Here is a 12,465-nt window from a genome sequence, read left to right as displayed (position 1 = left end):
TTCAAACCAAGCAACAACCTAACTACAATGTCCCAAGGTCGAGGTCACTCTCTTTTACATTCAAAGGCCCATTTCCTATATAGGTGAAGTTCTTAATCCCTTATTATGATACGACCTGAATTGACATTAGAAATCCTAAAGCCTATGTCTTTCAAGAGTCCATACCTCCACAAAAGGTAAGTTATTCTTCCTACTTCTAGTTTGCTCCAACTCTTCACTACATATTAATTTAAGCATCAAAAGTCTCGTAGAACACATCTCTTTTTTTTTATTTTTATCTGACGTTTTCTTTCTTCTCTAAATTAAAATATATTGCTTAGAACACGTAAATGTGAGCTTTTATGTTCATATTTTTGCTACCAACAACACTCATAAAATATTAACAGAATAATGAAAGTGAGAAAAATACACAAACAACTGTTTTGTTCATATTCACAAAGCAAGAGAAATTTGAATAAGCAAGAGAGATTGGTATTGATGCACCCGAGACACATTTGGTTTATACCATCTAATTTACATTAGTAACATTTGGTTGTTTGTGGAAATATGGATTCACCTCAAATCAAGATGAAACCAATAAAAAAATATAAATATATCAATCAAAATATCTGAAGGGTATATGATGGATGGGCAGCAAACCCCTGCAATTCAATATGGTAATTAATTTTCACCATTAGAAATATTTATATTATATTATAGTTGACAATTTTTGAAGGCATGTTAATTAATATATCCATCTTCAATTAGCACAACTTTAATTAAAAACTCACCTTATTATAATCACAAAGATAGTTTAGATATTATCCAATCAAAAAGGTAAAAACATGTGTTGGGTAAAAAGTATTAACAAACCCCTCTAATTGTGTTTATAATAAAATATTAATGAAAAAGTATTACTAAATTATGTAATAAAACTATTGGGAAATTAATAAACAAATATGAAATAACAGATAATAATCAACTAAAGTAAACTAAATAATTTAATAATATTAAAGATGGATTTTATGAAGTAAAAATAAAATAAATATAATTAAACAAAAGGCTATTCTTAATAGTTTGATTGGTTAACTAATTTAATACTAAAAAGTAGTTAATTAGGTTTAAGACCTAAAATATCCATTAACTAAAACAAAAACAAAATAATAATTATTTATGTGTTGAGTCTTTTTAGTATATTTTTTTAACATATAAAAGTGATCTTAATAGACTTTTTTTTTTCTTTAATTTTCTTTGACAGGATAAACAAAATTTGTATTTCAAATCCACATTATTTTTTTTTTTTTTTTGACATGAACCATACCATATGCTAGATTATTGCTACACTTAACATATCAAAAAAGTTAGAAAAATTATTGTAAATGACAAAATTATTTAAAATATAACAAAATTTTAAATTATATCAATAATAGATACAAATAGATTTAATTGATCAATGTTTATCAATGTAAAAAAATAACCTTAAATGGAACATGTAAAATTTAAACTTAAAAGAAATTTTCTGCTTTAAAAAAATGAACTTTTTCTATATTATATTAACAACAAAATATGTAAAATTAAAGAGGATGGATAACAAATTAAGCTATAAAATATAATGTTAAAAAAGAAAATCATATGTGGTCTTCCAATTGTCTTCTTCCCCCAACAAAGTGCTTTCATTACACCCTGCAATTTGGAAATAATCTCTTTAAATCATACAAATATTCGAGGATAAATGGATAAATTATGTTACATTATTCATTTATAATTTCTTGAAATTTATTATTGCCAATTGTTCTTTTATGTTCAAGAAAAATAACAAATGATCATAAAAAGAAAAAACTATTGCACTTCAAAATGTCTCCATGTAAATATACAAATTCAACACAAATTAATTTGTTTAAAAAAGAAAAGTACTCAATTTACATTTAAAGGAAATATATACACTATTTCTAGTTTTATTGGTAGATTTATTTTGCACAATAAGGAAAAAATATATATTTTTATAATGATGTATACAGAATAATCTTTCAAAAAATGTAACTCACCTCATGGTTAAATATATTTATCAACATGCATCCACTTTGTACATGACCATTTGTTCCCTCTAATGACAGGACAGGCACCTACATATCAAAAACAAGATTAGGGAGGATAATTTAGATGTAACCAATCTTCTAATGCTAAAGTTAAATAGGGAGGAAAAGTAAAAAGGACTAACCATGTAAACTTGTAGGGTCTAAGGTAGCATCGGGCTTCATGCTCCAGAACAATAAAGCATCTCCCATTTTTGGTTTTACAGAGAGTCCACCTTTGCCACATTCAGATAGTTCATTCCACCATGGCACAGAGCTGAAGTTTCCTTTTGCAGCTGGGAACACCGTCTCGCCCCCCTCTTCAACATCGGACCTGCATTGCCATTGGTATCGATTCAGAGAGAAACTAGAGAAGAGGGTAGATGAGTCTGAGAGATTGTCAAAGTAGAATCTTACAAATACATGAGAAGGGTGGCCATTCTTTGGCCTCCTTTTTTGATGTTGTACTCATCAACAAAGTAATCATAATGCGCATCATATTTCTGCCCAACTTCATAATGGAGAATTTGAAGTCCTTCTCCATGCTCTGTGTGGAATTGTGAATATCATTACCAAAATGTTTTTTTTAACAGAAACAATCCTCTTTGTTAATGATAATAAACGAGACAAGTCTAATAATCTAACAATCAAACACTAACCAAAATGTATTAAGACCAAAATGCCAGTGACATCAACAAAACAACAAGCAGCAAATGAATAGCTCATTCACCAAAGCCCTTTTTGGTTTGGGCCAAAAACAAGAATAATGAACAAAATCCCACATGAATTTTAACTAATTTTTCGCGAATGTTTGTTTAGTCCAACAAAGATTTGTTTGAGAATTATGTTGTGGTTGCAACTCTATTTTGAAGAATTATTCAATATAACTACAGTTGAATGCATTGTAAAGATTGATATATTGAATGAAATCACTAACACAGACAAAATAAAACAACTAGCAAAAAACAGAGGTTCGAACATGTTTTCAAAAACTGTTTTGAAAAGTATTTCTAAATAAGCCGTGGTGATATGAAAGTTTTGAATTATTTACCTATGGGAATGAATGTAAAATCTGCTATTCTTTTCTCTATGTTTCTGATGATTTTGTCCTGCCCTCTATTCAGAAACATCCCAGAACTGGTTCGCACCCTGTGGACATGGCATTGTACAGAAAAAAGTTATAAGTTTGCCTTGTTCATTGTAATTGTACTGTTCTACTTTATACCCTTCTATTATACATAACCATTCTATTGTAGTCAGTTCAGATTGGACTTTTACCGAACTGATTTTTCAAGAACCGAACCGACCAATCAATTCCTAAAGAGATAACTTATGAGAAACGACTAAATATAGATAAATCATCTTTAAAATATGAGTTTAGTTCAAATTTACTCTCTTTGAGATTACTTTTTCTTACACTTTTAAATGTGTCATAGTGTAAGCCCCACCAGAGTTAGTTCATAGTCAATAATTGACAAGTTCTGTTTCTGTTAGTAAAAGGACAACAAAGAAAATGATAAAGACATACCTGCTATCCACACTCTCGCCAGTTTTGCTATCAACCACAGTTGATTTCTCCATGTGGGGTTTTGCAAGACTAATCAAGTACAAGCATTCTTCTTTGGACTGTCCAACGCCATTCCAATATCAGCCAACCATTTTAACAAAACAAAATTTCCTTTTTTTTTTCCAAAAAAAAAAAACCACAATTCTAAAAACTTACCAAGAAATTATGATATACAAAAGCTCTAGGCTCCCAAGAAATGAACTCAACCCACTGATCCCCTCTCTTCCCCAACCCATCACTACAACAACAATATTACCAAAATGGAAATCAAAATCAGTTGATTCCTGTAACAAACAAGCTTAAAGAATCACACCCATTGCATTACCAGATTACCTTAGAAATGCTGTATGCCGGACGGAAGAGAAACGGTGGTGAGAAGTTTCAGGAGGAGAGAAGAAGCGAAGAGCAATAAGCATGAAAAACCCAAGTGCCAAAACGAGGGCCATGATCATCTTCGAAAGCTGGAATGTGGACCATTTCCTACCCTGTAACTTGATGTACTTCCCTTTAGATATTGCCATTGACAGAATGAAGAGGCTAGAAAAGAATCAAAACAACAAGGCGATTCTGAAACACGGGAGGTGGAAATGAAAGGAAAATGAATATATAGTAAGTGGGGTTTGAGAAAATTAGCCATCGAAGAAAGTGGGAGAGAAATTTTGGTGGGTAATTGGAGGATTGGATTTGTGTGCGCCCACAGTCTATGATTTTGATTTTCTCTATTCGTTTTGCTTTAAAGCTGTTTCTTTTTTCTTTTTTTCCTGACGAAGGAGAGAGGAGAAGAGACTAATTTTGGAATTTATTTAATTCCAAAGTGTAAGGCAATTTACACACATATATGATATTATATATGCACATCACATATATACTATCCGTCTTGATATCCCTTTTATTTTTAGTTTTTAAGTATTTTCTTTATTCAAGTTCGGCTCACGATGCTAGATTCATTTTAAAACCAATTGAAAATGAAAGAAATGACTCATCTATATATTATACACAGTAAGTATCCTCTGTTTTTTTAACTTTATCTTCACAAATTTAACTCTCCTACTTAATCAAATTTAAAAAACTAAAACAACTTCTTGAAATCTATTTTTTTTTAGTTTTCAAATTTTAACTTGCTTTTTAAACCACTCATGAAAAGTTGATAACAAATAAAGAAATTTAGAGATGAAAGTGTGTTTATAAAACTAAATTTAAAAAAAAAACTCATTACCAAAACGGGATTTTAGTATCCTTCCAAAAGTTTGTAATACTATATTTGACCTTTAAAAAATTTTACAAAACTATTTTGAATATAAATCAAAGATAATTAAAACTATAACATGAGATGAGATGATGACTTAAATGGTTGCTTCGTTCTAGGACACACCCACATGAACTGTTTTATCACTAAAAGATAAAATCTATTGATAGATTGATATTTTGCTATATTTATAAATAAGTTGGTTAATTTTTTTATATTTAAAAATAATCTTATTAAACATCTACCAAAATTGGACCAAAAAGTTTTCTTCTATTTTATTCTTTGTTGGAGGGGAGAAGAAGTCATGACGAATATGGTTGGCTGCACAAGGTTTAGGCTCTATTATACTTGACCTTGGGAGGCCATACATAGAAACCAAACCATTTCTTTTGTTTATTGAATCATTTTCAAAGTCTTCTCATTCTTTTATTCCAATACTTTCTTCCCCAAATAATTATTTTAATAAGGTTAGATTTTGTGTACATAAATTTCACAAACTCAACTAACCCATCAAATATAGTATATTAAGGATTTAATACTAACATTCTACCATCATTATCATATTTGTTTTATGTTATCCATTCACCACTAACTTCAACCTTATTTTATGCAGTAAAAATTAAACAAAAATTAATTATTAATTATAGATGTTTAAGCCATTTTGTATATTTTTTAACATATAAAAGAGATCTTAATACAACTTAACCATAGAAATTTATAGTTCAAATTCACTTGGCTACAAAAACGTTTTAACATATTTAAAATATTTGTGACTACCATGCTCTAATCTAAATTATTGCTACACTTGTTTCGATCTATTCGTTCAAATTTTCACCCTAAAGTTAAAACTTTTAGAAATATATATCTAACATATTTTAAAACAAACGGCAAAGTTCAACTTTTTTTTTAATTAAACCTTGTTTTAAAATTAGATATAACCTTTTTTTTTTCTCTCTTCTTCTTTCCCTTTCTTCTCCATTCTCACTTCTTACATTTGCCACGCTAAAATGACGTTTGAATCAAATTTTTATTCACAAACTTTTGTTTTTCATATTCATTTTCATTGATGAACTTTTATTGTTGTCTATTAGTGCATTGATAGAATCTTAAACTTCGTTATACTTTGTAAATATTTTTTTTATTTCGTTATATTTGAAAATGTCGCTAAAATATTATTTAAAATGGAACGATGTTATAAAAAAAAGGTAAAAAATTTAAAGTTGAAAGAAAACATTTGTTTTGTAAAAAAAGAATTACTTTTTTTTAAACATGAATTTAGCTCAACTGACCACAAGATACATAATTCAAATCTACCACCCCATGGTATTAATATCTCAAACTTTTCGTGCATTATGCTGACAACTAAATATGTAAAATATGAGAGGGTGGATAACAAATTAAACTAAAAAAAGTATAATGTTAAAAAGAAAATCATCTGTGGTCTTCCAATTGTCTTCTTCCCCAACAAAGTGTGTTTTCAATACACCCTGCAATTTGCAAATTATCTTTTTAAATCATATTTTCATATAAAATCATACAACTCAAATTAGTTTTTTTTTTAAAAAAAAAGCACACAATCTACTTTTACAGGAAATAATATATATATATACTATTTCAAGTTTTATTGGTAGAATTATTTTGCAAAGTAAGGAAAAAAATATATTTACAAAATTATATTTGAAAATGTCCATTTTTTAATTATGATATTCTTTTAACGACCAAGTTGGACACCTTGTGATATATAAATGATGTATATAGAATAACTTTTTAAAAAAAATGTAACTCACCTCATGTTAATTGATTAACATGTATCCACTTTGTACATGACCATTTGTTCCCTCTAATGACAGGACAGGCACCTACATATCAATACAAAAGAATAGGGAGGATAATTTAGATGTAACCAATCTTGGTATGCTGAAGTAAAATAGGGAGCAAAAAGAAAAGGACTCACCATGTAAACTTGTAGGGTCTAAGGTAGTATCCGGCTTCATGCTCCAGAACAATAAAGCATCTCCCATTTTTGGTTTTACAGAGAGTCCACCTTTACCACATTTAGACAGTTCATTCCACCATGGCACAGAGCTAAAGTTTCCTTTCGCAGCCGGGAACACCGTCTCGCCCCCTTCTTCAACATCCGACCTGCATTGGTATTGGTATCGATTCAGAGAGAAACTAGGGAAGAGGTTAGATGAGTTTGAGAGATTGTCAAATTAGAATCTTACAAATACATGAGGAGGGTGGCCATTCTTTGGCCTATTTCTTTGAGGTTGAACTCATCATCAAAGAAATCATAATGCGCATCATACTTCTGCCCAACTTCATAATGGAGAATTTGAAGTCCTTCTCCATGCTCTGTTTGGAATTGTGAATATCAGTACCAAAATTTATTTATTCTTTAACAAAAACAATCCTCTTCAGACCAAAATGTAATAACACCTTAGTTCAACGATAATTGGCACGGTCTTTTTTCTTAGAAGTCAAGGTTTGGTCTACCATCCCACGAGGAAAACAAAAATAAAATAAAATAAACAAAAACAAAGAGAAATGAATGCTGTTCACATACTCTGTATGGCTCTGTTTCAAATTGTGAATTGCAACATCAGAAACAAAATGTATTAAGACAAAAAATGTCAGTGACATCAACAAAACAACAAGCCGCAAATGAATAGCTCATTCACCAAAGCCCTTTTTTGGTTTGGGCCAAAAGACAAGAATGGTGAACAAAATCCCACATGAAATTAACTAATTTTTCGCCAATGTCTGGTTAGTCTGAGAATTATGTTCTGGTTGCAACTCTATTTTGAAGAACTATTCAATATAACTACAATTGAATGCATTGTAAAGATTGATGTATTGAATGAAATCACTAACACAGACAAAATAAAACAACTAGCAAAAATGGTGATTCCAACATGTTTTCAAAAACTGTTTTGAAAAGTATTCCTAAATAAGTTCTTACATATAGGAATTATCACAAAATGCTTCAGAAATTAGCCATGGTGATATGAAAGTTTTGAATTATTTACCTATAGGAATGAAAGTAAAATCTGCTATTCTTTTCTCTATGTTACTGACGATTTTGTCCTGCCCTCTATTCAGAAACATCCCAGAACTGGTTCGCACACTGTGGACATGACATTGTACCGCAAAAAATTATAAGTTTGCCTTGTTCATTGTAATTGTATTGTTCTACTTTATACCCTTCTATTATACACATTCTATTGTGGTCAGTTCAGGTTGGACTTTTACTGAACAGATTTTTCAAGAACCGAACCGACCAATCAATTCCTAAAGAGATAACTTATGAGAAACGACTAAATATAGATAAATCATATTTAAAATATGAGTTTAGTTCAAATTCACTCTCTTTGAGATTACTTTTTCTTACACTTTTAAATGTGTCATAGTGTAAGCCCCACCAGAGTTAGTTCATAGTCAATAATTGACAAGTTCTGTTTCTGTTAGTAACAGGACAACAAAGAAAATAACAAATATATACCTGTCTTCCACATTCTTGCCAGTTTCGTTATCAACCACAGTTGATTTCTCCATGTGAGGTTTTGCAAGACTAATCAAGTACAAGCATTCTTCCTTGGACTGTCCAACACCATTCCAATATCAACCAACCATTTTAACAAAACAAAACAAATTTTCCTTTTTTTTTTCCAGAAAAAAAAAAAACCACAATTCTAGAAACTTACCAAGAAATTATGATATACAAAAGCTCTAGGCTCCCAAGAAATGAACTCAACCCACTGATCTCCTCTCTTCCCCAACCCATCACTACAACAACAACAATATTACCAAAATGGAAATCGAAATCAGTTGATTCATGTAAGAAACAAGCTTAAAGAATCACACCCATTGCATTACCGGACTACCTTAGAAATGCTGTATGCCGGACGGAAGAGAAACGGTGGTGAGAAGTTTCAGGAGGAGATAAGAAGCGAAGAGCAATAAGCATGAAAAACCCAAGTGCCAAAACGAGGGCCATGATCATCTTCGAAAGCTGAAATGTGGACCATTTCTTACCCTGTAACTTGATGTATTTGCGTATAGATACTGCCATTGACAGAATGAAGAGGCTACAAAAGAATCAAACCAACAAGGCGATCCTGAAACAAACATGGGTGGTGGAATTGAGAGGAAAATAAATATATAGTAAGTGGGGCCTGGGAAACTGAATATATAGTAAGTGGCATCTCAGAAAATTATCCATGGAAGAAAGTGGGAGAGAAATTTTGGTAGGTAATTCAAGGATTGGATTTGTGTTCGCCAATAGTCTTATGATTTTGATTTTCTCTATGTGTTTTGCTTCAAGGCTGTTTCTTTTTTCTTTTTAATGGTTTCGTTGTCCATTTTGTTTTTAGTTTTTTATTTTGAAAACCAACGGTATTCTTAAAATTCAACTATTTCAATTCTTAATCAAATTTTAAAAACAAAAATATTGTTGAAAACTAATATTTTTTTAGTTTTCAATTTTTTTTAGTTTTCAAATTGAGAGCATCCCTTTAAAAGTAGATAACAAATAAAGAAAAATAAAGAAATTTAGATACGAAAGTATATTTATAAAATTAAATTTGAAAACAAATTGTTACAAAAAAAAAAAAAGTTTTAAGTATCCTTCCAAAAGTTGTAATGTTTAACCTTTAATAAATGTTACAAAAACTATTTAAATATAATCCATTAGAATTTTAAATGAAAATGAAAATTATAATATGACGATCTATTAAACTATTAAAAGATAAAATTTATTGAATGACTGCTAACTTCAACCTTCTTTTATTATTGATGGTAACATCTCCGATTCTGAAGGGACCTAATTAGTTCTTCCAAATATCTCTATCACAGGGTCAAAAATATCAACTTTTGAATGATTAGTTTTTTATAAGCAAATTAAATGAAGAACTTCTCATAACTAAATACGTCAAGAAGGAGCTGAGCAACTAATAACCAAATATCATACAACCTGTGAACTCATCTAACAGAAAATGAGTTTTCTTTCCATCATCTATTAGATGTACTTCTGCATCTATTAGCCCTGCAATTTCAAAATAATCCCTCTTAAAATCAGATCAAATATCACACAAAATAAAACGAAAATTTAATCTAAATACAATTAAGAATTATAAATATATACATAACTTCTTGAGTTAAATCTTTAGCTTTAACATGCATCAGCTTTACACCAACCCATTTGTCTCCCTTTACAACTGGAGAAGAAGCTATATACCACCAATATACATATATATATATATCAGAAGTTGTGATGAACGTACACTCAAAAATAAATAAGCCACAAAACAATATTTTTGTTCTTTTACCAAAAACAACCATACAAAGATGGATTTCAGATTCATAATTTCTTCCATACCTTATGACAGTATTCTGATTTTGTAACTCTCATCATATGTAAATAATAATAATAAAACAGATGGAATTATACATATAAAAGATTTTGGTGAAGTAAAGATCACTAACCATGCAAACTTGTAGGATCCAATGTACCATCAGGTTTCACGCTCCAAAACAATAAAGCATCTCCCATCTTTGGTTTTACGGAGAGTCCATTATCTTTACCATACTCAGGCAGTTTCTTCCACCATCGTCGTGCAGAGCTGGCGCATTTTTTCGCCTCCGGGAATACCGTCGCACCCCCTTCTTTGACACCCGACCTGCATTCGTATCAGTATCAAGGAAACTGAAACGAGTTTAATGTGTTACAATTCAACATGCATTATTGGATAGTTGTGTTACATTTCAATCAGATTAGGGGTGAGTAGAATCTTACAGATACATGACGAGGGTGGCATTTCTTTGGCCCAAACTTTTAAAGCTGAATGAATCAGGATGAGTGTAATCATGATGAGGTTCAAACTTCTGCCCAACTTCATAATGTAGAATACTCAATCCTTCTCCATTTTCTGTTTGAAATTTGTGAATATATGATCAATACTAAAATGTATGTTTGGGTTGACGTTATTATGAATTAAATTTAGAATTTTATTTATTTTGTTTTTCATTACCTACGGGAATGAATGTAAATTCTGCTATTCTTTTCTCTATTCTACGGACGAGTTGGTTCTGCCCTTTAGCAAGAAACCTACCTGAACTGGTGCGACGGCTGTGATCATGAACACATGAAATTATTGAATATTAACAAATAAGTAATATATATCAATGAAAACTATACAATTTTTATAAAATAAGTGAGAGAAACAAATGGTAGATCGACCTACTCACTACACCTTCCCAATTAGTATTTTGGGCACTCACAAGTGATCTCTCCATGCGAGGCTTTGCAAGATTAATCAACTGCGAGCATTCTTTCTCCGACTGTTCTTGTAACACATAATTAAAAACTAAAAGCAGAAAATAAATGGGTTACTGAAGGGGTGTTAACTGATTACCAAGAAATTATGGTAAATGAAAGCTCTAGGCTCCCAGAAATGCACTCAACCCATGAATCCTTTCCCTTCTTGTGGCTCCTCAACCTCATCCCACCACTGCTACAAAAACACAAAACCAAATCAAAATTACAGCTGATGATGATGAAAAAAAAATCACTATGTACATTGGAGATGTGAAAGGAATAAAAAACGATAACTCCGGCTTACAGATAAGTAGAGCATAAAACGTTGACACTAACAAACTTCACAGATTGAGAATATAGGGTGATTTCTTTTGAGCTAATATGATTTATTGATGATGAAATATATGAAGGTAAGATTTGATTTAATTTGGAAGTGAAGTAGAAGATATTCTCAACAGTAATTATGGGATTTGATCTGATTTAGAATAATAATAAAAAATGGGGTGGATATCTAATATGATATATATTGATAATGAAATATAAGGAGAGGTGATTTAATTAAATTATAAGGACGATATGTTGATCCAAAATTCCGAAAAAAATAGAAAGAATTTTGGATTTATTTTAATCCAAGTTGAATTGGTCGATTTTTATTGAATTATTAAATACTTAAATAATCAAATTTAATTTAATTATCAAACAAAATGGTTAGAAATTCAAGAATGCATTAAAAGTAATTAATTGAGTGAATGGTTACTGAAAATTTTATAAGAAAGCATAGTAATAGTTCACGAAGAAACAAAGCAAAAATTCATACAAATTCATACAAACAAATTCACCAAAATTTTACAAAATGCATGTTTGTTTGATTCTTGCCATAAAAATGTGTGATTTTTGAACAAACTAATTTTGGAGTTCAACCAATTTGATCCCAAAATTAATTTGCCCAAAAATCTTTAAAACTGGCTTTTATCAATTGAGTATCCAACGATTGTTAACTTTGGCTCCTAGTTAATTAATTGTCTCACCCACATTCTATTATCTTAGACAACAGGCATGTATAGCACATTTGAGCTTCTTTATACTCAATCTTGAAGAAACTAGACAGTAAAAGGTAGATATCTATTAGTTTGATTAGTGGTCATATCAAATATTATTCAATAGTGTTCCACCAAACATGACCCATTTTAATTTTTTTATTTCTTATTTATATATTATATTTTCTTGGAAATAGTATCCTGCTTCCACACTTCTTATTTATTGTTCAAACAAAAAAAAAAAAAAA

At 30.3% G+C, this 12,465-nt stretch overlaps 3 protein-coding genes across 4 annotated transcripts; all 3 read right to left on the bottom strand.

Moving 5' to 3' along the window:
* Positions 1–1,408: 1,408 nt before the first annotated feature.
* Positions 1,409–4,357, bottom strand: LOC101218099 (probable prolyl 4-hydroxylase 3). The gene is made up of 8 exons (XM_011650433.2): positions 3,952–4,357; positions 3,775–3,856; positions 3,580–3,677; positions 3,103–3,200; positions 2,469–2,598; positions 2,198–2,385; positions 2,025–2,102; positions 1,409–1,662 (listed from the first exon to the last, which is right to left on the bottom strand). The coding sequence occupies exons 1-7, from the start codon at positions 4,137–4,139 to the stop codon at positions 2,032–2,034; spliced, it is 855 nt and encodes a 284-aa protein (XP_011648735.2). The 5' UTR covers positions 4,140–4,357; the 3' UTR covers positions 1,409–1,662; positions 2,025–2,031.
* Positions 4,358–6,101: 1,744 nt separating this feature from the next.
* On the bottom strand, positions 6,102–9,921 carry LOC105434713 (probable prolyl 4-hydroxylase 3). 2 transcript variants are annotated; one of them, XM_011651797.2, is made up of 9 exons: positions 9,837–9,921; positions 8,749–8,982; positions 8,569–8,650; positions 8,367–8,464; positions 7,894–7,991; positions 7,090–7,219; positions 6,819–7,006; positions 6,652–6,723; positions 6,102–6,351 (listed from the first exon to the last, which is right to left on the bottom strand). In XM_011651797.2, exons 2-8 carry the CDS (start codon positions 8,934–8,936, stop codon positions 6,653–6,655), a joined length of 855 nt encoding a protein of 284 aa, XP_011650099.2. In that variant the 5' UTR covers positions 8,937–8,982; positions 9,837–9,921; the 3' UTR covers positions 6,102–6,351; position 6,652. The 2 variants fall into 2 exon arrangements, with proteins under 2 accessions (XP_011650099.2, XP_031736348.1); XM_031880488.1 differs by lacking the exon at positions 9,837–9,921 and adding an exon at positions 9,644–9,825.
* On the bottom strand, positions 9,915–11,415 carry LOC101221376 (probable prolyl 4-hydroxylase 10). Its single transcript, XM_031880489.1, has 6 exons — positions 11,278–11,415; positions 11,103–11,203; positions 10,894–10,991; positions 10,659–10,791; positions 10,349–10,542; positions 9,915–10,092 (listed from the first exon to the last, which is right to left on the bottom strand). Exons 2-6 carry the CDS (start codon positions 11,156–11,158, stop codon positions 9,977–9,979), a joined length of 597 nt encoding a protein of 198 aa, XP_031736349.1. The 5' UTR covers positions 11,159–11,203; positions 11,278–11,415; the 3' UTR covers positions 9,915–9,976.
* Between the last annotated feature and the right edge of the window lie 1,050 nt (positions 11,416–12,465).

This window comes from Cucumis sativus, chromosome 2 (genome assembly GCF_000004075.3).
Source record: "Cucumis sativus cultivar 9930 chromosome 2, Cucumber_9930_V3, whole genome shotgun sequence".
Taxonomy (NCBI): Eukaryota; Viridiplantae; Streptophyta; class Magnoliopsida; order Cucurbitales; family Cucurbitaceae; genus Cucumis; species Cucumis sativus.
This window is presented reverse-complemented; position numbering and strand designations above follow the sequence as displayed.

Coding starts and splice junctions, on each gene's coding strand:
- LOC101218099 (XM_011650433.2), bottom strand. CDS start 4,139: ATGGCAATATCTAAAGGGAAGTACATCAAGTTACAGGGTAGGAAATGG. Junction 2,386..2,468: donor GCCACCCTTCTCATGTATTT/GTAAGATTCTAC, acceptor ATGGCAATGCAG/GTCCGATGTTGAAGAGGGGG. Junction 2,103..2,197: donor AGACCCTACAAGTTTACATG/GTTAGTCCTTTT, acceptor TTTGATATGTAG/GTGCCTGTCCTGTCATTAGA.
- LOC105434713 (XM_011651797.2), bottom strand. CDS start 8,936: ATGGCAGTATCTATACGCAAATACATCAAGTTACAGGGTAAGAAATGG. Junction 8,651..8,748: donor CGGCATACAGCATTTCTAAG/GTAGTCCGGTAA, acceptor TTGTTGTTGTAG/TGATGGGTTGGGGAAGAGAG. Junction 7,992..8,366: donor GGCAAGAATGTGGAAGACAG/GTATATATTTGT, acceptor TCATGTCCACAG/TGTGCGAACCAGTTCTGGGA.
- LOC101221376 (XM_031880489.1), bottom strand. CDS start 11,158: ATGGAGAGATCACTTGTGAGTGCCCAAAATACTAATTGGGAAGGTGTA. Junction 10,992..11,102: donor TGGGAAGGTGTAGTGAGTAG/GTCGATCTACCA, acceptor TCATGATCACAG/CCGTCGCACCAGTTCAGGTA. Junction 10,792..10,893: donor ATTTACATTCATTCCCGTAG/GTAATGAAAAAC, acceptor AATTTCAAACAG/AAAATGGAGAAGGATTGAGT.